Raw genomic sequence first — 26702 nt, 5'->3', positions numbered from 1 at the left:
TTTTAAAAATATCTAAGATAACAATTCAACTTTAAAATGTGTCAATTTGAAGGGTGTGACTACCCAAATTATTTTATTTTATTTTTAAAAAAAAAGCCATATTGAAGGGTATGACGACCCAGATTTAAATGATGCCAGTTTAAAGGGTATGATTACCCAAATTTAAAAAGGTGTCATTTTGAAGGGTATGACGACCCAACTTTTAAAAATGTCATTTTAAAGGATATGATGATCTAAATTTAAAAAGATGTCATTATGAAGGGTATGACTACCCAAATTTAAAAAGGTGTCATTTTGAAAGGTATGACGGCCCAAAAAAATACAATTGTAACTATGAAATGGTTCACAAAGTTACTTTGGACAAGTATCAACAATGAAACGGTCCACAAAGTTGGTTTGGACAAGTATCAACAATGAAACGGTCCACAAAGTTAGTTTGGACAAGTATCAACAATGAAACGGTGCACAAAATTGGGTTGAACAAGCATTGTAAATTGGGTATCAACCCATTTATTTTGCAACATGTTTTAACTTGGTTAACGCCAACAACTAGTATTGTACAAAAAAAAATTCACTATTCTTTCTCTTTCATCTGAGATTGACTTCAAGGTAATTCCTATGGATTCAAGTGGTACCTTAAATGTACTCAAGTAACAAGAAGATTTGTTCATATTGCTTCAAAAAAAGGTTTTGAACTAGACCTAACCTCATGTTTCTAGTGCCCTCACCATAAATAAAGTCTCAATTTGCACACCTTTAGAGTATTTTGATTTGGGGACAATTGACAAAATCAACTTACACTCGGAAAAATGTTCAACGCATGCAATTGTGTTCGTTTCTAATAATATTATCTTAAATGATTTCATGACAAACACTTCAAATGATTTGTGTTAGTGGATTTGTTAATTATTCCACTAATGACATAATTAGGTAATTAAATGCCATTTTGTATTGTATTAGATGTAAAAAGTGACAAAGTTATATCTGGCATTATTTCTCAGGCCCAAATTTCTTTTTAATAACTAGTATAATTATATTATAGACATTGAAATCTATGTCATGGGGTAATAATTTATAAAGCAATGCATATTGCTTGATGAAATGACTAGTAATAACCAACATGGGTTGTGGTGCACTAGTGAGAGTGCTTCAATCTTAATCAGAGATCTCGGGTTCAAGCCCTTGGTATGAAAAAAATCATGTTGGGAGCGCCACCCCCGAATGGGCTCTGCAGTGCGCGATCCTGATTTAGTCAAAACTTCAATTTAGGCTCTAGACACCGAATGAGAAATAAAAGAAGAAGAAAAAAAATGGCTAGTAATAAGGCAGTAGCAATTACGTAGACTAAAGATTATAAAATCTGAAATATGTCATACATGGTTTACCTATAGGGACATATGCATATATTTAATTTATTTACCTCTCTCCATTGTTTTTTATAATCCACGCATCGTATGAGTATATATAAATGTTTTTTATATTTCAACTCATGTCTTGGAGGAGGGCCCGTTTTCTGTCTTTCAGAGCGCTAATGTGGTCCCGGATCCGTTGTATGGTTGCAGCCACAAGCGCTATAGGGAATAGGGATTCGTTTATCAACTCATTTCATTTCACATAGTTCAAGATACACTCATTGGGGAGGCAGGTGCTCCCAGAAGACATCCAGGGTTTGCTACCGTCGGTATCTATGTTATTCATATTTTTTTTAAGTTTTTCAGCAGTCGCTGGATCCATCTCCACCAACCAAACTCAAGGCGGCTAAACGAAGCCCCAATCTTTTTTTGTCAAACCCCAACCCCCTTATTAGTAGCCGAAGTAAAGGTCAGCATGAGATCAAAGTCACTCCCTCATTATTGAATTCTCATTCAACTACATACTTATGTTTCATGGAGGTTCTATTTTATTATCGAATTCTCACGCAACTACAAACTTATGATTCATGGAGGTTCTATCCCCCTTCCTCCTTATCTATTATCGAATTCTCACTCAACTACACACTTGATTTCGATTTAATAATGTTAACATAAGAAATTTGACTAATGCTTGCATCATTTTAAATAAATAGATCTTCTCCATTAATGAGTCTGTTACACAATGATTTCATTAATGAATTCTACTTCATTAATTAGGTCTATTACCTAACGAACTGTTCTCCATTAACGACAATAAAATTTGATCCTCTTGAATTTCAATTTTGATTTTGAGCCACCAATAAATTTTCAAATTGGAGAGACGTATATGATTTGAAGATGAGAATTTACTTAGTGGTAGAGAGCCGGTGAGGGTGGGGACCTGATGATATCAACCGCCACTAGTATCACTTGATTTGTTGAAGAGAAAAAGATTGAAGAGAAAGAAAGAGGAGAAAAAAGGTAAATAAATAAATAAAAGGAAATAAAAAAATTTAATATGAAATAAAAGAAATATTTATAATATTAAAGTTTTAATTATATTTTGCCTCTCGCTCTCTAAAAAGAGTGAATTGTACCTTCTTTGCCACCTCAACACTTAAGAAGCAAATAACTCTGCTTTAAAATAGTCAAAGAGTTATAATATGACTTTCATTAAGAATAAGTGTGTAATTGAAAATTCAGTATAATAAATTAGGGGAATATCTCTCTTAAAAATATATACCTAAAAACACTTTTTTATTTTATCAAATACTAGAAAATTATTCAAATTTATTTTGCTTTTGGAACGCCTCAATAAGTCAATCCACTACCAAAGCACTCATGTTGGGCCCGTACCGTGACCCTTAGCTAGTGATACCAAATATTATTTGTACCTATATATGAGTGTGAGGGTTGAAAGAGCACTAATTAAGAGGAAATTATATTGAGAAAGTGTTAAGCTAATTGATTTAAGGCATGACAAACAATCAATTATCAATTAGTAGTGGCTCAGAAAAAGAGGGCAATTTTACATATGCAATGCAACTATTGTCATTATTAGTACTTCCCTTTTGTGTTGAATTCAACAATTGAATTGGATGTATTTGAGATCTTAGCCAAAGCTAATGATACTCAACTTTTTTCTTCTCAAATTGTTTCTAAAATGGCTTGCAACAACCCTATTGATGCAGCCAACATGTTAGACAGAATGTTTTATCTATTGGCTACTTATTCTTTGCTCACTTGCTCCATTAATAATAATAATGTTAGACTCTATGGTCTGTCACCAGTGGGCAAGATGTTTGTTAGTGATAATGAAGATGGTGCATCTTTGGGGCCACTCTTGGCTTTGCTTCAACATAAAGTATTCATTAACACCTGGTAATTGTTCTCTCTTACACCTTATTATATATTTATTCGAGAAGTATTGAAAACACCTTTAAATTCACACAAATTATTAGTTTTATCTCTAAATTATTGATAGTAATAAAAAACACTCATTTACTTTACTAACTGAACTTAAATACAACCCAAATGTTGCAACATGAGTGAAATACAAGCCTAAATTCTCGCTAAATTTAGGGGTGTTTTCAACACTTCTCTTGATTTTTTATTAGGAGTCACATGTTCCTACAAAAGTTTGAGAACACTTTCTATGGCATGTTGTTGATCAGGGGTGTGTCTAAATTTAGTTAGTCAAGTAGAATGGTGTCTTTAAGGTTGTCAATAGTCCGGAGACAAAACTAATAATTTGCGCCAAGTTTAAGAATAGTATGGTAAAATAATCATGCCAATCATTATTCTTTTTGATGAGTCTGCCAAGTTCAAATACCCAACAATATATATAGCACAATTTGACCTTCAATTAATTAAAATGTGTTATTTTAGTCCCTAAAGCAAACGGATATTAAAATGTTTTTAGTAAGAACACATAATATTTAACAGACTCTACACAATATACATATACTCTAATGAGTAATTTCTATCATTGATTAATAAGTAATTTCTGAACAAGAAATCTTAATGATACTAATACAGAATATATATACCGATTTAGTATTTATTAAGCAAAATTATCAGTCTTAATGATACCAATAGAGTACATGATAATGATTTAATATCAGTTAAGTGAAAATTATCGGCCTTAATGAATGGGGGATATGGGCTGTAATTATTTTTGAGAGAATGAGTATTTCTTGAATAATTTGGATTGGGGTAGGAACATGTAATTATTTTGAGTTTTATGGTCCATTTACGTAGTTTTTCTATAATATATCATGTTCATTGCATTTATTGTATATGATGTCATTAAATAATATTACCCATATATAGAAATGGGACTTCAGTTGGACGAACACAACTCCAAAAAGTGATACCAAAAGCATATTAAGTTGTACTATAACTTATAGACTATAAGGCCTTATAATTTTTGGCCCTTTGTGGCCCAATTTGATTGGCTCTTCTACACGTGGAAGAATAATAAATCCATGTATTGTACAACACAAATACATAATGCTCAAATCACTCATTTGAAGCAAGCTCTTTCAATTATGAATTTTCATCTTCAACTCAGAACCTTTCAAGGTTGAATTTTGTGAGTTTTTTCACCTTCTTTTCTGCGTCTCTGTTTCTTTCTTTCTTTTAGCCATTGTATTTTTATTTTTCTCTTTTTATTGGTAATGAAATTTGATACTTTGTTGGAAATGGAAATTGGGTGAATCGGTAATGAAATTTGTGTAACAAAAAATTTAAATACTTTTTTAGGATGAATGGATTCTTTGATGATGAATTTGGTGTAAATTTTTTTACATGCATGTCAATATTATGTGAGGTTTTTGTTATGTACCAAGGGTGTTTGATAGTTTGCCTAAATCAACTTTTTTTCCCTTCCAAGCTGTAAGTTCTGAAAAGAAGAAAGAAAATTTTGCAGCAGCAAGTCTTATTCTTGCCCTTTATTTTCTCTAATTTCATATACTACGGGTGTGTTTGGTACGAAGGAAAAAATGTTTTCCTGGAAAACAAGTAGATTTTTGACTTATTTTCTCATGTTTGGTTGGGAGTAAGAAATATTTTCCAGAAAAAAAATTTAGTGTTTGATTTATGAATGAAAAATGTTTTTGAGAAATATATTTTATTTTAACTAGAGTAGAAAATAATTTTTGAAATTAAAAATATTTTTTAAAAACAAACTTAAATTTTTTTTTGGGGTGAGAGTGGGGGGCTGGGGGTTTGGGGGTCGAGGTAGGGGTGAAAAAAAAATTTGAAGTTGAAATTTTTTTTAAAAAATAAACTTAAATTTTTTTGGAGGTGGGGGGTTTCAAGGGTAGGGGTGAAAAAATGAATTTTTAAAATTGAAAATATTTTTTTAAAATAAACTTAAAATGTTTTTTCTCCCATTTTTTACCCTGCATTTAAGACATCCAACGTTAAAATTTTAACTTGGATATAAAATCCCCAATTCTTCTTCCCCCAAATCCGTTTTAGAACCCTAAATCCCCAATTCTCTCTTCTTTCTCTAAATATCCAACGTTTCTCTCTTCTAAATCAAGCCATTGTCTTTTATCAAATGTCGCAAAGTTCAGTAAATATCGAGAAAGTCGATGTATGTAAGTGTGGTTATTATTGTCGACTGAAAACTTCGAGGACTCCATTGAACCCAGGTCGTCGATTTTTTTGGATGCAAAGCATCAAAGGTTTGTAATTATTCGAATAAAAACTACTGTTATTGCATTATTTGAAAAATCAACATTTCTGTATATTTATTATTGTTATGTGGTTTGTAGGAAAATAGTGGATGTGGTGGCTATTTTAGATGGATTGATCCGTCACTTGAAAATGCTGATGAATCATCCTTAATGAATAGATTCATAGATGGTCATAATCCGATTGATCGACTAAAGAGAAAAGTGAAAGAGCTTGAAGAAGAAAGGGATTCTTTGAAATTTCAATTGAATGAAAATGAAGAGAAGACAGTGGTATTGAACAAGAAGCTCAAGGAAGTTAAACTTCAAAGGGATTGGGAAAATGTCAAACTTAACCGAGTTGTGATTGTTTTTCTTTGCCTGCTAACTATAAAATGGTTCATCAATATTGTGTAGTTCATAGTAGTTCAAGATTGTAGTACTTAATTGTTTAGTTTTGCAATAGTTAGGAGGCTATTCTAGATCAATTAGTGTTGTACTTAATTGTTTAGTTTTGCAGTAGTTTGGAGGCTATTCTAGATCAATTAGTGTTGTACTTAATTGGTATGTTAAGTTCATATTTTGTATCAAATTAAAAGTTTGAATGTGAATTGATCAGTGTAGAATTGATCAATGTCTCTTTTGTAACTTTCAGTGTGAATTGATCAATGTCTCTTTTGTAACTTGCCTCTATTTTCTAACTTGCCCTGTGTTCTGAAATTAGTTCTGGGATCGACTACTCTTATTGACAAAAACACAAATGCATTGAGAGGTAGTGTAGTTGTTATTCAAAAACTGAGCTAATAACACAAATGCATGGCTGAAAAATACATAACACAAAGTCATGGTTCAAAAATACATTACACAAGTGTTCAAAATAAACTAAAGAGTAGCTTGTTGAAGACCCTTTTAACATGGGCCAAAATCATAACAACTTTCCAAATGAACTACTTCCAGTTTTTCCTGTTTGCTTTCATTTATTGCAACTGTGAGGTGCCGACTACATCTTTTCCCTTCCATTTTAGGCCACGAGGTTTAAAGCCAATGTCTATATTGGTTGGTGAAGCACTCTTCAATTTTGTTGGCCCATGTAGAATCTTTTCACTTGATGTACCAGGCTGTAATATAACAAAAAAAGTATAAGATAAGGTAAGATCATAATAGAACTATTAGAATATACACCAAAACAGAGTAAACATATTAAGTGAACATACATTAAATACTTGGGCTCCAGTTGTAGGATCAAAGTAAACACCAAAATTAGTTGCAGGCCTTATGTTTCCTCCAGTAGTAGCAACAAATAAGGCACAATTGTATGGTCTCTTGTGACCTGATAAAGGTGGCAGTTGACTAGAAGAACTATCTCTTTCAGTAACAAATGGGGTCCCTCTTGCATTAGCTTTTTTTCTTCCCAATCCTCTTCCAGTCTCAACTTGAATCCTATTTTGAGGAGGTCTTGGCACAGATGTTGTGTCATCACAAATAGAACTTGGTTGACTTGATTGTGTAGTTGCATATGTGGTTCTGAAAGTATAATGTGATGGACCTCCCATTGTAGACTATATAGCATAAATAAGGATATATGAATAACTTATAGAACAATCAGAAAATGGCAAATAAATTATTAAATCTAATCTTACTGATGTTTGTGTAGTTGCATAGGTGGTTCTGAAAGTAGAATGTGATGGACCTCCCATTGTAGACTATATAGCATAAATAAGGATATATGAATAACTTATAGAACAATCAGAAAATGCAAATGAATTATTAAATCTAATCTTACTATTGTTTGAGTAGTTCTTGGCACAGCAGTGGTATCAGCATAAACAGAACTTTGTTGAGAATAACTTTGTTGGCCTGAATTTCCCTGACTTGTAGGTTAAAAAGTGCTCCCCCTCCCATACTATGTCACCACAAAATAAAATATATGATTATAATATATATAAACTTTAAGCAATTTACAAATGTGAATATGAAGTGTTACTTACTCTTGCACACACAGCTTTGTTATGGCCAATTTTCTTGCATATGGAACATGTCATCTTTACTCCTTTTCTTGAAAGTTTCCCCCATTTTTTGGCTCATCCTTACTCTTTCTTCTCTTCTTGCCAGGTCTGCCTGGCATTTTTCTTGGTTTTGGAGGCTCTATTTATGGATTTGTAGTTTCAGGCCACATCCTCATATTGGGAATACGTCAGATGAAATAGTTATAAGCCTTGAGAAATGTTTCCTTCTTATACCAGTGCTCTACATGTTGATCAGGATCTTGATTCAAGTAATAATAAGCACAAATAACATGAGGGTAAGGAATACCTCTCAACATCCACAACCTACAGTCACAATGCTTCTTCTCCAAGTCAACAACAAATGAATATTCCCCCTCACTAATCTCAAAACCATTCAACCCATTCCATTGAACATTATAGTTATTTGAATACTCCTTGTTTCTTTCTAGTATTGCCCTTGCCATAGGTGCAATGTTTGATATCCATGTTTCAGCAAATTTGATTATGTCTGTATGTCTGTTCATCATTTTATGCCTAATATCCTCTAACATGGTAATAATTGATTTATGTCTAGCTGCTAAGATCCAGGAATTGAAAGTCTCACACACGTTATTTTCTACAACATCACACTTGGAGTGAGTTTGAAAAAAAGCCCTAGACCAATTTCTGGGATCATAATGTAGCAAGTCCTCTGTTATTTCCTTCTTACCTATCTTGGACATTGCATGAACTTCCTCTCCAAACTTGACTTCAAAGGAGGCCTTTGAGCATCTCCAAAATTGTTTCCTTCTTTCTTCTCCTTTCTAGTTCACATGCCAGTTACTCCATATATGTCTAACACACATCCCTTTCTCAGCATTTGGTAACAACTCTAACAGACAGGAATAAGTCCCTAACAAAAAATATGTACAGAATAAGTAATTGAAGTAGTAAAGATCAAATTAAAACTAAAATATAAGAAATTGTGTTATCAATACCTTTTGTATATCTCACATTACAGTCAAACCTACACCAGTTTCTAAGTTTAGATCATCAGCTAAATATCTTATGCACCAGCTTCAACTATGTTTTGTTTCTGTATCCACAACTGCCCAGGCAATGAGATACATTTAATTGTTCCAATGCTTTCCAACAACAACTAATAGCTCACCCTTACAAGCTCCCTTGAGAAAACAACCATCAAATCCAATTATATTCCTACACCCCTCTAACCATCCTTGCTTAAATGCATGAAAGCACACATAAAAATACACAAAAAGGATTTTTCCTAGTTCAGTTTCCTTATCAATTTTTACCCAACAAGAGCTTCCAGGATTGGCTTGTTTGATCATATCTGCATAGTCACATAATCTAGCAAATTCCACATTCCAGTCACCCATGTCTTCCTTCATAATCCTATGTTTAGCCCTGTAACAAAGAGTCTTACCAATATAAAGACCCAATGTCTTTCTAACCAAAACTTGAATTTCCCAAATCCTTATGTATGGTTGAGATACAATTTTATCCTTAAACTTTCAAGCAATTAACTTTGAATTACACAACTTGTTCCTGTTTAATGGAATACACTTGTGATAGTTCTTCACAATGAAATCACCTGAGTCCCTGTCAATGGAAGCATATAACAACTACTTACAATTAGCATTTTTGCACTTCACCCTCACTCTATGTTTTTCATTAGGTCTTAACTTTATATGCCTCTTGTACTCTACAACATAATCTACCACTGCTTTCATGAACTGATTTGCACCCTCAAAAACCATTCCAACTCAAATATTGAAACTTTACAATCTTTATCATACCTAACTTTTTTGCTTCTCCTTCTAGCAAGTATATCTACTCCCCTAACAACATCCACATCTAGTTGTTCATCACTATCATCACTCCAACAGTTAGAGCTATCAATATAATCCTCATCTCTACCTAATTTTTCTGCATATTTGTCAATTTTATTTTTCCCAATATCCTCAAAGCCTCTATCTATACCACCAGCCTCTCCAACTGGCATTTCTTCAAATTCAGTAGCTTTTTTTCTCTTTTTTTATTTTTTCTTTCTTGTCTAAAAGCTCTCAACTCCTCATCAATATCTGAACCATTTTCTGAAGGTATATCTAGATCTGAATCACTACTCAAGAAATCAGATTCACCTTCTCCACCTAGGTTATCATCCACACCCACTCCACCTAGGTTATCATCCACACCATCTTCCCCAGTGTTAACATCAACACCCTCACCACCAAGGTTAATAGCTTCACCTTCTCCACTTAAGTCAACAGCCTCACCTTCTCCACCTAAGTTAATAGTCTCACCCTTTTCACTAAGGTCAACATCAACACCTTCACCACCAACATTAGTTAGATAGCCTCTAGGTCCCTCAGTGTCAAGTAAGGGTTCATCTAATACATGACAGACAAATACTTCAAAAGTGTCCTCATGTTTTAAGTCTTTAATTAGGTGTAGGAGATGTTGGTCAGTTGTAATTAGGACCCATTTTTTATTCAATAAATCTTTCACATAAATGCCTCCAACAGTTTCATACCCCAATTCTTTAGTATAATGCAGTAGTTCCAAAATGAAAAAGTGGTCCTTAATAATATACCTGAGTGCAGACACACAATTTCCAACATAAGTAGGGACAGATATATCAGATAAGATTCCACCATGGTAAATCTTTGTAAATATAATCTCCTCCATGGTCAATTGTTAGCCCTACAAAATATCAAACAAACCCTAGCTTAAGATAACGGAATATACTCATATAACCCATACAACAATTAAAAAACAAAGCTTTAAAGCATATTTTCTGGGTAATAGTAAAGAAGGGACAGAATATTCGCAAAAATCACAAATCCTATATTTTTACAAAACCCTAGCTTTTTGAAATTCATTTAACAAAGCATGTAAAAATCATTAACAATTCTAACTTACACAAGGAAATCTTCAAGATCGTAACATGAGCAAGATGAATCCAACTTCAATCTAGAGAAAATCGCGAAGATGGAGAGCTTCGATTTGGAAGAAATCGCAAAGAGAGAGAGAGACGTGTTCTGTCAAAGTTAACGATTTAGGAATCTTCCCCAATTAAGACATATATAAATACACGTCGGATACACGTGATAGTTGTTAAATGGTCATTCTATACACGTCGGATACACGTGGAGAGCTTAAATACACGCGCCACAAAGTTTATGAAAAGTGATAAAAAAAATGCTTTGACAATTCAAATTTGGGATGGTAGAGGTGTTCAATAGGTACTAGATGTAATTGAGGTGTCTAAATGAATAATGAGGACAACTTTGAGGGGCTGGAGCTGACTTTGGCCTAATATTTCCTTTTCGAAAGTACCAAGGGATGTCTGTTGATAAATTAAATATTACTATAATAAAAAATTATCTTATCTTATCTTATATTTTTTACTTCTTTTTTGAAAAAATAAAATAAAACAATAATGGTGGTGTCAGTCTTTAGGTCCTCCATAATTACTTAAAAGGTTTTTCATTTTTTTTCAGACTTTTATATTACCTTTCTAGACTATCCAGAAAAACTTAAGTAGTCATTGTACTAATAATAACTAAAAGTAAAAGTGTATTAGTGATAGAAATAATATAAAGTGAATAATTAATCAGCTTATAAAATTTTTTGTGACTTCAGACTTGCAGATTTGGTTTATGAGAAAAGAGATGAAGGACATATTTAATTTTACTTAGGCGAGCCAATTTGCTTGCAATAAATTTTAAAGAGACATAAAATAGATTACAATTAAAAAAAATGAAGAAGCATGAATATTTTATTGATAAATAGAGCAGGTACAATTTTGTTCCTCCCTTAATTCTTCTTTCATAAAATGTTTCTCCATATTCAAGGGTCATTAGTGACATATTTCTCGAATTAGGATGATCTGGATTTGGTATCTTTATGAATATTTCATAAATTTGTGGAATATTCGAGATGCCTCTTAAGAGAATATATTACTTTTATATAGACATGAACCAGAGTTTAAGGTTGAGTAAAGCGGAAAACTTTTACTGGAATCAAGTACATTATATAGAATCCCAACTAAAATTTAACACATTTTATAGAGTTTCATAATTTTTCAATATCTATGGGTTCATTTGGCTATTTCTCCAGCTATATCCTAGCCCTTGTCCTTTATTCGAATTTAAAAACAGCTTTAGAATTTTCTTAAAATTCAATAAAGATAAATTTGTTAACAAAAAGATGAATATGCATCATTTGTTATTAGAAGATATTTGTACTATTTTTTAACGAGAGTATCACAATTAAGGAGTGTGACTGTGTGAGGATTGATAGTTCCACCTGAGGATGGTAGAATGAGTGATTTATATGGGTATACATTTATATTTGTTATTTTAAATGAGTTGGGTATCTTACTCATTTAAAATGGGTAAAAACAAATAATACTCATATTACTCATTTAAAAGTGGATAGTCAAATAGGTAAAATGGGTAAAGATGTTCATCATAAAATAAAGAAAAATGACAAAGGGGCTGGTGGGAGTGGGGTGATAAAAAAAACTTCAAAAAGATTTTGTTTTAAAGCTTTTAACAAGATACTAACTATAATATGAGTACCCATATTTACCTATATTATCCATTGGGTAACTCATTTTTACTCATTTAAAATATGAGTCGAGTCGAGTATTTTATCCATTTTTGTTTAACTTGTTTTCGACCGACACATATTCAACTAGGGTTGTGATAGAAAGAGTTGTGGCACTTTCAGAAGGGAGAATCAGACTAGTCTGTCATTGTTCTAAAAGAGGAAGCATAGCTCGCACATTGAATTAAGGTGAATTTATGATAAGTTTTAAGTCGTTACAATAATTGAGTGACAATTATTATCTTTGCCAACAATAACAAAAGCCATAAATATGCTTGTTTCTAAGGTGGCTTTAATGGAAATAGTAAAGGCCACTAAAAGTAATTACTTTTAGCGGCAATAATAAGGGTCTTTACCGACACTCGACATAAATGTCACTAAAGGCTTTAGCGACATTGGATTCAATGACGTTTAATCAAATGCCGGTAAATGTATTTATGGCAATAAATATTGCCCATAAAAGGAAAATCAATTGCTGCTAAAAGTGTCTTTTGGTGTAGTGCATGTCTATCAACGGTGAGATAGCCCTAAAGTGAGGACCGCAGAGATAGCCCGCTCATTTGTTACTCCTAGTTCCACCTCATGTTGGCCCCGAACCGTGACCCTATTATTATTTGTACTTATATATGAGTGTGAGGATTGATAGAACACTGAATTTATAAAGGCAAGAACAGTACTAGAGGAAATTGAGAAAGTGTTAGCTAATTGATTTAAAGCATGGCAAACAGTCAATTACCAATTAGTATTGGCTCAGACAAAGAGGGGAATTTTACATATGCAATGCAATTATTGTCATCATCAGTACTTCCCTTTGTGTTGCATTCAACAATTGAATTGAATGTATTTGAGATCTTAGCCAAAGCTAATGATACTCAACTTTCTTCTTCTCAAATTGTTTCTAAAATGGCTTGCAACAACCCTATTGCTGCAGCCAATATGTTAGACAGAATGCTTTATGTGTTGGCTACTTATTCTTTGCTCACTTGCTCCATTAATAATAATAATGTTAGACTCTATGGTCTGTCATCAGTGGGCAAGATGTTTGTTAGTGATAATGAAGATGGTGCATCTTTGAGGCCTCTCTTGGCTTTGCTTCAACATAAAGTAGTCATTAACACCTGTTAATTGTTTTCTCTTACACTAGACTCCCTTCGTTTCAACTTGTTTGTCTGGTTTTAATTTGTCATCGAGTTCAAGAGAATAAGAGTGTTTGATATTGTTGTTGAAAGGTAAAAAACACTTATTTTGGAAAAAAAGAAGAGACAAATAAAACGTTTGGTAAATCAGTAAAACTACTTTTAAATGGAAGCAAGAACAATTTTCTATTGTTGACAAGAATCTAAAAATTTCTGCTTCTTTAAAAAAATAGAAACAAAATTCTACTTGCTATATTTTCATAGACTAATTATATCATTTCTACTTGTTGTAACCAATGAACAAATTACATTGCATCTAACTCCTTTCTATCCATTTTGAAATCATTGGTTTGGATTAAAAGATGCAATTCTTAAAGGAGGAGTTCCATTTGAAAGGATGCATGGTGTAAATACATTTGAATATTTTGAAATGGATCAAATGTTTAGTGGTGTTTTTAACAAGTCAATGTTTAATCATACAACTCTGATGATGAAAAATATACTAGACAAATACAAGGGCTTTGAGAACATCAAGACTTTGGTTGATGTGGGAGGTGGTCTTGGATCCAACCTAAAGATGATTACAACTAAATACCCAATTATTAAGGGTACTAATTTTGATGTGCCTCATGTTGTCCAACATGCCCCTACCTATAACGGTACCTTCTTATCCTTTTTTTTTACGGGCCGATATATCCTCAACATTGTCATTTAGAGTTGATATACCCTCGTTATGAGAGTGACTCATATATACCCTTATCGTTACACATATGGCTCATATATACTCTACCGTTACAAAAGAAGCTCATATATACCCTTCATCTAATGGAAGTGAAAAATATTAGTTTTAAATTTATTTTTTTGACTTAAATTTTTAAAAAATTCATGTAGGGATATATATGATCCTTCTAGCAAAGTTGAAACAAAAAGGTAAAATAAAAAAGTACGTGTAAGGAGGATCAAATATATTCATATAGATTATATTTTTAACTTCCACTAGAGGAAAATAGTATATGTGAGTCATTTGTATAACAATAGGAGTATATATGAATCACTTTCATAACGAAAGGTATATCAGCTCTAAATAGCAAAGTTGAGGGGCATATCAAACCATTTTCTCATTTTTCTTTTAATTTATTGATACTTCTTTTTGTATTAATTTTTTTTGTCTAGTTTTCATTTGATACGGATAATTTTTGGAAGTGCTCCAAAATTTATAGTTCATTTTTAAAAAATTAATTATTTCAAGGGTGGAACACGTCAGGGCAGATATGTTTGAAAGTGTTCCAGAAGGAGATGCTATTTTTATGAAGGTATGCACATACCTCAAATTAATTAAAAATTAGTATGAAAAAGGTTTAGTAGAAAAAGTAATTATTTATAATGATTTGTTGTTTCAAAATATTGGCATTTTGTTTTTTATTAATATTGATGGAAGTGGATTCTTCATGACTGGAGTGATAGTCAGTGCGTGAAGTTACTGAAGAACTGCTATAAGGCTACACCCACAAAAAAAAATGGAAAAGTGATAGTAGTTTTGAGCACTCGCAATTGAAGCTGGATTCAAAGACATTAACTTAATTTGTTGTGTTTGTAATTTTTGGGTCATGGAATTCTACAAGTAGCTCTAGAAAAATTATGCACAGCAAATTCTCTTGTAAACAGAGGAAGATGATGAAAAAACAGAGGAAAATAAAGTTACATGGCTATATTTAGTAATAAGGCAATAATTAAGCTATTTTAAGTAATAAAAATGACCGAATGATCACTTTGATTAATTATCTCCAGATCATGTTGGTGTTTTCACTCTGGAAAATATTTGTTCTTACTCAGCTAATTTCTATTTAGCCATTTGTCTGTTACTTTAATGGGTTTTAAAAAACCTTCAAGTTTTATTTTTAATACAAAAATGGATATGTTCTAAAATTTCTAGTAGTTGTTTCTGAGTAAGTATAGTTGAATTAGTTGAAAATACTCAAATGTGTTTATTATATGAAACTTTAGAAAGATTGAATCTGATTTGAATTGAGTTGAAAAATGTTACTTCGATATGTGTATATCGCATGTGTATATTATCTATACATACAGCTTCGTATGTATGGAGATCGAGTTAGAACATGATCAAACCATTTTTATCAATATTCTCTCAATGTGTCCTTAATGTAGGGTACTTCCATCTTTTACAAAGTGCTCGTTTGGATTGACTTAAAAGAATATTTTTAAGTCAAAAATAAAAAGTCAAACTTAAATAATTTTAACGTCAAAAAATAAAAAGTAGGGGAGGCCTACTTTTGATTTTTAACTTATTTTAAGTCTTGTCAAATACTTCCTAACTTATTTTAGGTCATTTGTATATTTGTCAAATACTTTCAGAAGTAAAAAAAAACTGACTTAAAAGTAAGTTTGATCAATTTTTAAGTCAATCCAAACACCTTCTAAGTGTTGTCTAATCTCGTATAAACACATATTCATATTTACATCTAAATCTATATAAACATTCATTTTGAGGATGTATTGAACTTTAAATGATGACTCAAAAGCAGATATTTGTAGGCTTTCCTTCCTCCACGAATCATAAACACCAATTAACCAGCGACACGACACGAATAGAGATGAGTACTGGTCAATTGAGTTCAAACTAGACATTATTAGTACTCCCGCCTTTTTAAATTAGAAAAAGTGATCCCACCATATTTTTCAAATAAAAAAGGATAAGTTTATGTAATTATTTTAAACTAGACGGGCTTAAATGGAATAAAAAGAAAGTTTTCCTAAACCTTTACACTCTCAACAATGGAAATTAACAAGCTTGATCACTTTAAAATTTTCCTAAATCCTGGTGTATTAGGATTAGGAAATTAATGCACATTCCTTAATTGCACATAAAATTAGTAATAACACTCCGATTCAACTTGGATTAATCCTCTCTCTATAAATTTATCAACCAATAACCTTTTAATCATTCAATAATTTTAATTTCTTTTTACAATGTCGTACAATTACTTGTTCAAATTCATAATTGTGGGAGAAACTGGAGTTGGAAAAACTTGCCTGGTTTACCAATTGACATCCGCGCGGTTCAAACCAGTTTACGAGGTCACAATCGGAGCTGAATTCGGATCCAGAACGATCACCGTCGACCGGAAGCCAATTAAGCTGCAAATATGGGACACGGCGGGACAGGAAAAGCTCCGATCACTCACGAGATGTTTTTNTTTTTTTAATTAGAATAAGTGATCCCGCCATATTTCAAATAAAAAGGATAAGTATATGTAATTATTAATTGGCTCGAGGATTTACAAAAACACGGCGATGAGAAATTGACAGTAATGGTGGTGGGGAACAAGTGCGATCTCGACGAAGAAACTAGGGCTGTTAGTAAAGAGGAAGGAGAGGAATTCGCGGAGAAGAATGAGTGTTTGTTCATGGAAGTTTCTGCTAGAACGGCAAAGAATGTGGAGGTGGCATTCGGTATCGCGGCGGAGGAAATATGTGGGAAGATCGGAAAGGGGGATTTTGGGACGCTGGAGGGATATAAGGGAATTACAATAGGGAATTCGAGAGGAAAAAGTAAAAGATTTTACTCATGTTTATATACTAAGAAAACTGCCCGCACGAACTATCCCAATTAGATCACTATCGTTTGAGACATTTTTAACTTCCCAAAGTCTGGTTTTAAGTTTGCCTCACTTCGTTCTCGTTTTTGAATGTCTTCGATTTTACAATTCTAAATAATACATTAAATTCTTTAATTTTACTTGCAATGTTGTAAACAGGATAAAGAGCATATAGATCAAGTATCGTTGAGAAATCTTTAACTTCCCAAAGTCTGTCAAACTATGTCCACGTTCTTAATGTATTTGATTTAACTATTCCGAGAAGCGATATATATTGAATAACTTAATCTCTATTCTAACTTGCAGCATGAACATGTTAAACAACATGTAAATCAAATTAAACAACTCTCAGTTTGTGTTAGAACTATTACTCTATGAAGAGACGTAAGAGAATTGTCAGTCAATTTTGCTTCTGGTCTATTACATGTCTTCATCTTTCTGTTCAAAATTGATTTCATTATCATTAGGAACATTAGCTCATAAGAATTCATATCCGTAATAATAAAAATAGAAGCAGCCCTTCTTGAACAATAAAGGTATAGTTTCATATGATATTCAACCGGTATTATATTAAGGGAAAAAGGACGGATTTACCCCCGAACTTTAATAAATGGTATGTCTATGCCCTCCGTTATACTTTGCGTCCACATAAGCTCCTGCCGTCCAATTATAGGTACACACATGCCCTTCTCACTAACGGACCCCTCATTTTTTACACGTGTCTTAATCCTAATGAACTACTCGTTTGACCTTTTTTTTTAACCCATAAATCAAATATCCGCCCCATAACCCAATACCCACCCAATTTTCTCTAAAAGGCATCCTAATTAAAAGACCCAAATTAACAGGTCCCATATCTCACACACAAAACCCTTGCCTAGTTCTGTGTTCCCTTGCAGTTTCTCCCTTTCTTCTTCTGAAATCACCAAACAATTTCCAAAATTGCTAGCACACCTCCACATCTATGTTTTTGTGTATAACTTCAAATAGAAGTTAGTGATCTTCCCCTTGATCCTTGTTACGTCATCAATGGTTACTCCTTGTACATGAATTGTTCTATGTTATTGTATCTTTTATGGGTAATGTCCATTTTGCGAAAGAACCTGGTGATCCTATCACCCTATTTAAGACAGAGATGTAGACTTTTGTTTCCATGAGCACTCTTCATTTTTATTGACTTCCTCATAATCCATTAATAATGTAACTTTCATCTTCAGTCAAAGTCGTCACAGCAAGCATTCTGTCCATATCTGCTAACTGGCTAAGGATGTTCTTTCTTTAAGAGTAAAATTTCCTTGCAAACTTCTAATCTATTCATTGAGTTTTGCTTTGAGTGCCTTTATTTTACAAGCCAAGATGTGGGAGACAACAGATAGATGAAAAATTGACTACGAAATTATGACCATCACACAATAGATTTGACGAAGACAAGGTGGAATCGACCAACAAACTGGAATCGACGAAAGAACTAGGCTAGGGTTTTGTGTGTGAGATACGGGACCTGTTAATTTGGGTCTTTTAATTAGGATGCCTTTTAGAGGAAATTGGGTGGTATTGGGTTATGGAGCGGATAGTTGGTTTATGGGTTAAAAAAAAAGGCCAAACGGGTAGTTCATTAGGATTAAGACACGTGTAAAAAATGAGGGGCCCGTTAGTGAAAGGGGCATGTGTGTACCTATAATTGAATGGCAGGGGATTATGTGGATGCAAAGTATAACGGAGGGCATAGACGTACCATTTATTAAAATTCGGAAGTAAATCCGTCCTTTTTCCCTCATAATAATAGGAAACAAGTATTTCCTATTTGTTGAAATCTATAGTAAGTTCACACAAGATGACAAGAATAACCAATAAAACAAACTTGAAATGATACTTATGCAATTTGTTTTTTCTACTTACGTTAGGAAAGTAATTTTCTTCATTTTTAAGGAACTTGTTTTCCTAAAGAAAATATTTTTCAGACATTTATGACAAATCAACCGAACATAAAAAAATTACCAAACACACCCTTAGTCGTGAATGATTTAAAAATTGTATCCTTAATTTTCTCTATTATAGATTGTTAAACTATAAACATAAATAATTTTATTAGAAATATGATACAATTTTAGAATCATGAAAGTTAATTATTTTCACAAGACATCATATAATATTACTTTAATTAAAAAAATATATTCTTGAATTCATAAATAGATAAGGGTGCAATTATTTTCCGAATTCTGCTAATACAAGATACTATATGCACTATGAAGAGATTAAAAGGGGAAAACAGAAACTTAGGATCAATGTTGGTCATGTCATTCTTCCTCTTTCAAGTATGATATATATCATTGTATATATTAGTGTGCGTTGGGGTGGGTGGGATTTCCTTTTCACGTAAGTCAATTAATTGAATTATATTCTATAATTTAAATTAAATACTCTAATAATAAATCATCTGCAGGAAGATCTATCTTTTTGATTGTGTACGTATTTAATAATATTATCTTAAATGATTTCATGACAAACACTTCAAATTATTTGTGTTAGTGGATTTGTTAATTATTCCACTAATGACATAATTAGGTAATTAAATATCATTTTATTATTGGATGTTAAAAGTGACAAAGTTATATCTGGCATTATTTCTCATGCCCAAATTTCTTTTTAATAATTAGTATAATTATATTATAAACATTGGAATATGTGTCGGCACGGGGGTAATAATTTATAAAACAATGAATATTGCTTGATGGAATGGCAAGTAATAACCAACGTGGGTTGTGGTGCAATGGTGGGAGTGTTTCACTCTTAACCAGAGGTTTTGGGTTCGATCCCTTGTTATGGAAAATATTCTGTTGGGAGCGCCACCCTCGAATGAACCCCGCAATGCTCGATTCGAATTTAATCGAAGCTCTAATATAAACTCTGGATATCGAGTGGAAAACCAAAAAAAAATAAAAAATGGCTAGTAATAATGCAATAGCAGTTACGTAGACTATAGATTCTAAATAAGATTATAAAATCTGCAATATATCATGTTAAATTAGGTCTTAGGTCTAACTCACACCCCAAAAGCTAGCTCAAAGGGAGAAGGATTGTCCAAGCCTTATAAGGAGTCCACCCATCTCATTAACCATCAATGTGGGACTTCTGTTATTCTTTAACACCCCACCTCACGCTTAGTGCTTAGCATTTGATGCGTGGGCAATTTTGTTTTTGGGGACCCCAACATTGGGTGAGACGGGCCCTGCTCTGATACCATGTACGTAAATTGAGAGAGTTTGAACATGAAAAGAGAGAACTAAGAGAGAAGAAAATTCATTGTATTGAGACTGAAAATATGACTAGATACATGATCTTTAGGATATATATACATATTCATATTTCTGTAAATAACTTCTAACTAATCAACTTGTCAAGTTGTTGTAACTACCATATAGTGAAAGGACTAAACTACCTTTCCTACTTGTAACTAACTTTAACAGTCCTTTACATCTGAGAAATTTGACTAATGCTTGCAACATTTCAAATAAATAGGTCTTCTCCATTAATGAGTCTGTTACACAATAATTTCATTAATGAATTCTTCTCCATCTCTATTACCTAATGAACTCTTCTCCATTAGCGACAATAAAATTTGATCCTTTTGATTTTCAATTTTGATTTTGAGCCATCAATAAATTTTCAAATTAGAGAAACGTATATAATTTGAAGATGGGAATTTACTTAGTGAACTGTACCTTCTTTGCCACCTCATCATTGAAGGAGCAAATAACTTCACTTTAAAATAGTTATGACTTTCATTAAGAATAAGTGTGTAATTAAAAATTTAATAATAAATTAAAGAAATATTTGACTATTTTCTCGCTTAAAAATATATACTTAAAATCACTTTTTTTATTTTACCTAACACTACAAAATTACTCAAATCTATTTTGGCTTTGAAAGTTGAAATGCGTCAAATAAGTCAATCCACTATCAAAACACTCATGTTGGGCCCGTACCGTGACCCTAGCTAGTGATACCAAATATTATTGGACAAATTACTTAAGTACACAACATTACTTTACTCATTCTCAGTATTTCCCTACTCTTTTACTAAAATACAAAAATCCCTTATTTTCCCTCAATTCAACTTAACCGGATACTTTATTAGTTTAAGTATCTGCCTGTTATTAATTAAAGTATCCGTGCCAACAACTTAATAATTTAAGTATCCGCCCTTTATTAATTAAAGTATCCGCGCTACTATATTATATATCCGAAAGACATTAAAAAAGGGATTTTTGGTAATTAATGAAAGAGTAGGGATAGGAAGTAATTTCCTTCATATACTATGTGATTTGCCTAATTTTTACAATATTATTTGTACTTATATATGAGTGTGAGGGTTGAAAGAGCACTAATTAAGAGGAAATTATATTGAGAAAGTGTTAAGATAATTGATTTAAGGCATGGCAAACAATCAACTACCAATTAGTATTGGCTCAGAAAAAGAGGGAAATTTTACATATGCAATGCAACTATTGTCATCATCAGTACTTCCCTTTGTGTTGAATTCAACAATTGGATTGGATGTATTTGAGATCTTAGCCAAAGCTAATATGTTAGACAGAATGCTTTATGTGTTGGCTACTTATTCTTTGCTCACTTGCTCCATTAATAATAATAATGTTAGACTCTATGGTCTTTTACCAGTGGGAAAGATGTTTGTTAGTGATAATGAAGATGGTGCATCTTTGGGGCCACTATTGGCTTTGCTTCAACATAAAGTATTCATTAACACCTGGTAATTGTTCTCTCTTACACCTTATTATATATTTATTCTAGAGAAGTATCGAAAACATCTCTAAATTCGGCACGAATTATTAGTTTTATCTCTGAAATTTGGATAGTCATAAAAACACCCATTTACTTTACTAACTAAACTTAAATACAGTCCGGATCTTGCAATATGAGTGAAATACATTCTAAATTTTCGCTAAATTTAGGGGTATTTTCAACACTTCTTTCGGCTATTTATTAAGAGTTTGATACTCATACAAGAGTTTGAGACCATTTTCTATGTCATGTTGTTGATCGAGGGTTTATCTAAATTTAATTAGGCAAGTAGAGAGGTGTAAAAGACTGTTAATATTTTGAAGACAAAACAAAAAAATTTCACCAACTTTAGAAATAATATAGTAAAATAATCATGTTAATCATTAGTTTGTAATGAGTGTGTCAATCATATTTTAAGAAGAAAAAAGAAGTCACCTATTACTAAAAATGGCCATTCAATCATACACATTTTTTTCATAAAATATGATCAACGCAGACATGACCGACCTCCTCCTCCTCCTTCTTCCTATACTCCCTCTTTCTTTGTTGCTTATCCTTTAAAATTCGACATATCGTAAATATAAATTGTTTCGAGCTAATTATATATTGAAAGATTCAAAATAACGAGAGAACTTCATATTTAAAATATGGAACTGTTTAGAGGTGATTTTGAATTGATCGAGATTGAATAGTCAATATATATTTCATATATAGTGCGTGTACATTTCATGTATAGTTAAGCTATATTAAGTTTTTTGAGTGTATCATAATGTATATTCAGTGTGTATATTTCATGTATAGATAAACTATATTGTCTAGTCAATGTGTACTTTCTAAATTGCTGGTTATTTTTTATGTAAATAAAATTTCACTATATTTATAACAAACTAATTACTTTATTGCACATATTTAAAACTTTCCTTATAAAATATTCAAATAAGGACCATAAACGGCCCTAGACTATTTCAGAAAATCTAAATATATCTTTCATCTACCTATTTTGCTTAAGAGTATCTCTCCTCTCACTTTCTCCCTTATAACAAACAGTCCTCCTTTAAAAAGAAAAAAAAAGTAGACTTATATTTTTATAAATTAATAAATTTGTCGAAATATATTTTTATAAATTAATTTTATTATTTGTACCTGTTATTACCAAAGTGGACTTATAACGACAAATTACTAATTGATAAATTTAACCCATTAGTTGCAAAGTTCAAAAGCAAATTAAATTAGACTTTAGATCATCTCTCACTCATTTCTATCTAATTTAAATTAAAATCACAGGTTTGGGTTAAAGGATACAGTTGTTGAAGGAGGATTTTCATTTGAGAGGATACATGGTGTAAATTTATTTGAATATCAAAAGACGGATCCCGAATTAAGTGATGTTTTCAACAAGGCAATGATTAGTCATACAACTTTGGTGATGAAAAATATACTTGACATCTACAAGGGTTTTGAAAACATCAAGACTTTGATTGACGTGGGAGGTGGTCTTGGAATAAACCTCAACATGATTACATCTAAATACCCAACTATTAAGGGCACTAATTTTGATTTACCTCATGTTGTTCAACATGCCCCATTCTATGAAGGTACCTTTCTTATTTTTGTTAGAGAATAGGCTAAAATGATATAGNCCCAGAAGGCATCCAGAGTTTGCTACCGTCGGTATCTATGTTTTTCATATTTTTGTTTAGTCTTTCAGCAATTGCTGGATCCATCTCCACCAACCAAACTCAAGGATGCTAAACGAAGCCCCAATCTTTTTTTGTCAAACCCCAACTCCCTTATTAGTAGACGAAGTAAAGGTCAGCATGAGATCAAAGTTACTCCCTCATTATTGAATTCTCATTCAACTACATACTTATGTTTCATGGGGGTNCCCCCCCCCCGGCCTCCCCCTATTTATTATCGAATTCTCACGCAACTACAAACTTATGATTCAAGGAGGTTCTATCCCCCTTCCTCCTTATCTATTATCGAATTCTCACTCAACTACACACTTGATTTCGATTTAATAATGTTAACATAAGAAATTTGACTAATCCTTGCATCATTTTAAATAAATAGATCTTCTCCATTAATGAGTCTGTTACACAATGATTTCATTAATGAATTCTTCTTCATTAATTGGGTCTATTACCCAATGAACTCTTCTCCATTAATGACAATAAAATTTGATCCTCTTGACTTTCAATTTTGATTTTGAGCCACCAATAAATTTTTAAATTGGAGAGACATCTATGATTTGACGATGAGAATTTACTTAGTGGTAGAGAGCCGGTGAGGGCGGGGACCTGATGATATCAACCGCCACTAGTGTCGCTCGATTTGTTGAAGAGAAAAAGCTTGAAGAGAAAGAAAGAAGAGAAAAAAGGTAAATAAATAAATAAATAATTTTAATATGAAACAAAAGAAATATTTATAATATTAAAGTTTTAATTATATTTTGCCCCTCACTCTCTAAAAAGAGTGAATTGTACCTTCTTTGCCACCTCAACACTTAAGGAGCAAATAACTCCGCTTTAAAATAGTCAAAGGATTATAATATGACTTTCATTAAGAATAAATGTGTAATTAAAAATTCAGTATTATAAATTAGGGGAATATTTGACTATTTTCTCGCTTAAAAATATATACCTCAAAACACTTTTTTATTTTATCAAATACTAGAAAATTATTCAAATTTATTTTGGTTTTGAAACGCGTCAAATAAGTCAATCCACTACCAAAACACTCATGTTGGGCCCGTACCGTGACCCTAGCTAGTGATACCAAATATTATTTGTACCTATATATGAGTGTGAGGGACTGAGGGTTGAAAGAGCACTAATTAAGAGGAAATTATATTGAGAAAGTGTTAAGCTAGCTAATTGACTTAAGGCATGGCAAACAATCAATTATCAATTTGTAGTGGCTCAGAAAAAGAGGGCAATTTTACATATGCAATGAAACTATTGTCATCATCAGTACTTCCCTTTGTGTTGAATTCAACAATTGAATTGGATGTATTTGAGATCTTAGCCAAAGCTAATGATACTCAACTTTCTTCTTCTCAAATTGTTGCTAAAATGGCTTGCAACAACCCTATTGATGCAGCCAATATGTTAGACAGAATGCTTTATGTGCTGGCTACTTATTCTTTGCTCACTTGCTCCATTAATAATAATAATGTTAGACTCTATGGTCTTTCACCAGTGGGAAAGGTGTTTGTTAGTGATAATGAAGATGGTGCATCTTTGGGGCCACTATTGGCTTTGCTTCAACATAAAGTATTCATTAACACCTGGTAATTGTTCTCTCTTACACCTTATTATATATTTATTCTAGAGAAGTATCGAAAACACCTCTAAATTTGGCACGAATTATTAGTTTTATCTCTGAATTTTTGATAGTCATAAAAACACCCATTTACTTTACTAACTAAACTTAAATACAATCTGGATCTTGCAACATGAGTGAAATACATTCTAATTTTTCGCTAAATTTAGGGGTATTTTCAACACTTCTTTTGGCTATTTATTAAGAGTTTGATACTCATACAACACTTCTATGTCATGTTGCTGATCGGGGGTATATCTAAATTTAGTTAGGCAAGTAGAGAGGTGTAAAAGACTGTCAATATTTCGAAGACAAAACAAAAAATTTGCACTAACTTTAGAAATAATATAGTAAAATAATCATGTTAATCATTAGTTTGTAATGAGTGTGTCAATCATATTTTAAGAAGAAAAAAGAAGTCACCTATTACTAAAAATGGCCATTAAATCATACACATTTTTTTTTCATAAAATATGATTAAAGCAGACATGACTGACCTCCTCCTCCTCCTTCTTCCTCTACTCCCTCTTTCTTTGTTGCTTATCCTTTAAAATTCGACATCTCGTAAATATAAATTGTTTTGAGCTAATTATATATTGAAAGATTCAAAATAACGAGAGAACTTCATATTTAAAATATGGAACTGTTTAGAGGTGATTTTGAATTGATCGAGATTGAATAGTCAATATATATTTCATATATAGTGCGTGTACATTTCATGTATAGTTAAGCTATATTAAGTTTTTTGAGTGTATCATAATGTATATTCAGTGTGTATATTTCATGTATAGGTAAACTATATTGTATAGTCAATGTGTACTTTCTAAATTGCTGGTTATTTTTTATGTAAATAAAATTTCACTATATTTATAACAAACTAATTACTTTATTGCACATATTTGAAACTTTCCTTATAAAATATTCAAATAAGGACAATAAACGGCCCTAGACTATTTCAGAAAATCTAAATATATCTTTCATCTACCTATTTTGCTTAAGAGTATCTCTCCTCTCACTTTCTCCCTTATAACAAACAGTCCTCCTTTTTTAAAAAAAAAGTGGACTTATATTTTTATAAATTAATAAATTTGTCGAAATAATTTTTTATAAATTAATTTTATTATTTGTACCTGTTATTACCAAAGTGGACTTATAACGATAAATTACTAATTGATAAATTTAGCCCATTATTTGCAAAAGTTCAAAAGCAAATTAAATTAGACTTTAGATCATCTCTCACTCATTTCTATCTAATTTAAATTAAAATCACAGGTTTGGGTTAAAGGATACAGTTGTTGAAGGAGGATTTTCATTTGAGAGGATACATGGTGTAAATTTATTTGAATATCAAAAGACGGATCCCGAATTAAGTGATGTTTTCAACAAGGCAATGATTAGTCATACAACTTTGGTGATGAAAAATATACTTGACATCTACAAGGGTTTTGAAAACATCAAGACTTTGATTGACGTGGGAGGTGGTCTTGGAATAAACCTCAACATGATTACATCTAAATACCCAACTATTAAGGGCACTAATTTTGATTTACCTCATGTTGTTCAACATGCCCCATTCTATGAAGGTACCTTTCTTATTTTTGTTAGAGAATAGGCTAAAATGATATAG

At 32.0% G+C, this 26702-nt stretch overlaps 3 protein-coding genes and 1 pseudogene across 3 annotated transcripts in view; all 4 read left to right on the top strand.

The window, feature by feature from the left end:
• The first annotated feature begins 2980 nt into the window (after positions 1-2980).
• LOC125874421 (caffeic acid 3-O-methyltransferase 1-like) overlaps positions 2981-26702 on the top strand; it is a 124839-nt gene continuing 101117 nt past the window's right edge. Inside the window, exon 1 of the mRNA XM_049555308.1 lies at positions 2981-3272. Coding sequence (XP_049411265.1) covers positions 3055-3272 — 218 coding nt within the window. The 5' untranslated portion in view covers positions 2981-3054. The remainder of the gene's footprint in view (positions 3273-26702) is intronic.
• Positions 12871-14886, top strand: LOC125874437 (anthranilate N-methyltransferase-like). Its single transcript, XM_049555330.1, has 4 exons — positions 12871-13312; positions 13676-13990; positions 14580-14644; positions 14770-14886. The coding sequence occupies exons 1-4, from the start codon at positions 12913-12915 to the stop codon at positions 14884-14886; spliced, it is 897 nt and encodes a 298-aa protein (XP_049411287.1). The 5' UTR covers positions 12871-12912.
• On the top strand, positions 16320-16963 carry LOC125872244 (ras-related protein RABB1b-like). Its single transcript, XM_049552961.1, has 2 exons — positions 16320-16539; positions 16599-16963. The coding sequence occupies exons 1-2, from the start codon at positions 16320-16322 to the stop codon at positions 16961-16963; spliced, it is 585 nt and encodes a 194-aa protein (XP_049408918.1).
• Positions 24640-26702, top strand: part of LOC125872243 (caffeic acid 3-O-methyltransferase-like) — a 31054-nt pseudogene continuing 28991 nt past the window's right edge.

Source organism: Solanum stenotomum, chromosome 8 (genome assembly GCF_019186545.1).
Source record: "Solanum stenotomum isolate F172 chromosome 8, ASM1918654v1, whole genome shotgun sequence".
NCBI classification, from domain to species: Eukaryota; Viridiplantae; Streptophyta; class Magnoliopsida; order Solanales; family Solanaceae; genus Solanum; species Solanum stenotomum.
The sequence above is the reverse complement of the archived record's forward strand: the minus strand, read 5'-3'. Positions and strand labels throughout refer to the sequence as shown.

Bases quoted from the DNA above. Each gene is read 5' to 3' on its own strand.
- LOC125872244 (XM_049552961.1), top strand. From the start codon at position 16,320: ATGTCGTACAATTACTTGTTCAAATTCATAATTGTGGGAGAAACTGGA.
- LOC125874437 (XM_049555330.1), top strand. From the start codon at position 12,913: ATGGCAAACAGTCAATTACCAATTAGTATTGGCTCAGACAAAGAGGGG. The intron at 13,313-13,675 runs CCTGTTAATTGT...CATTTTGAAATC, and splicing joins ACATAAAGTAGTCATTAACA to ATTGGTTTGGATTAAAAGAT. The intron at 13,991-14,579 runs GTACCTTCTTAT...TAATTATTTCAA, and splicing joins ACATGCCCCTACCTATAACG to GGGTGGAACACGTCAGGGCA.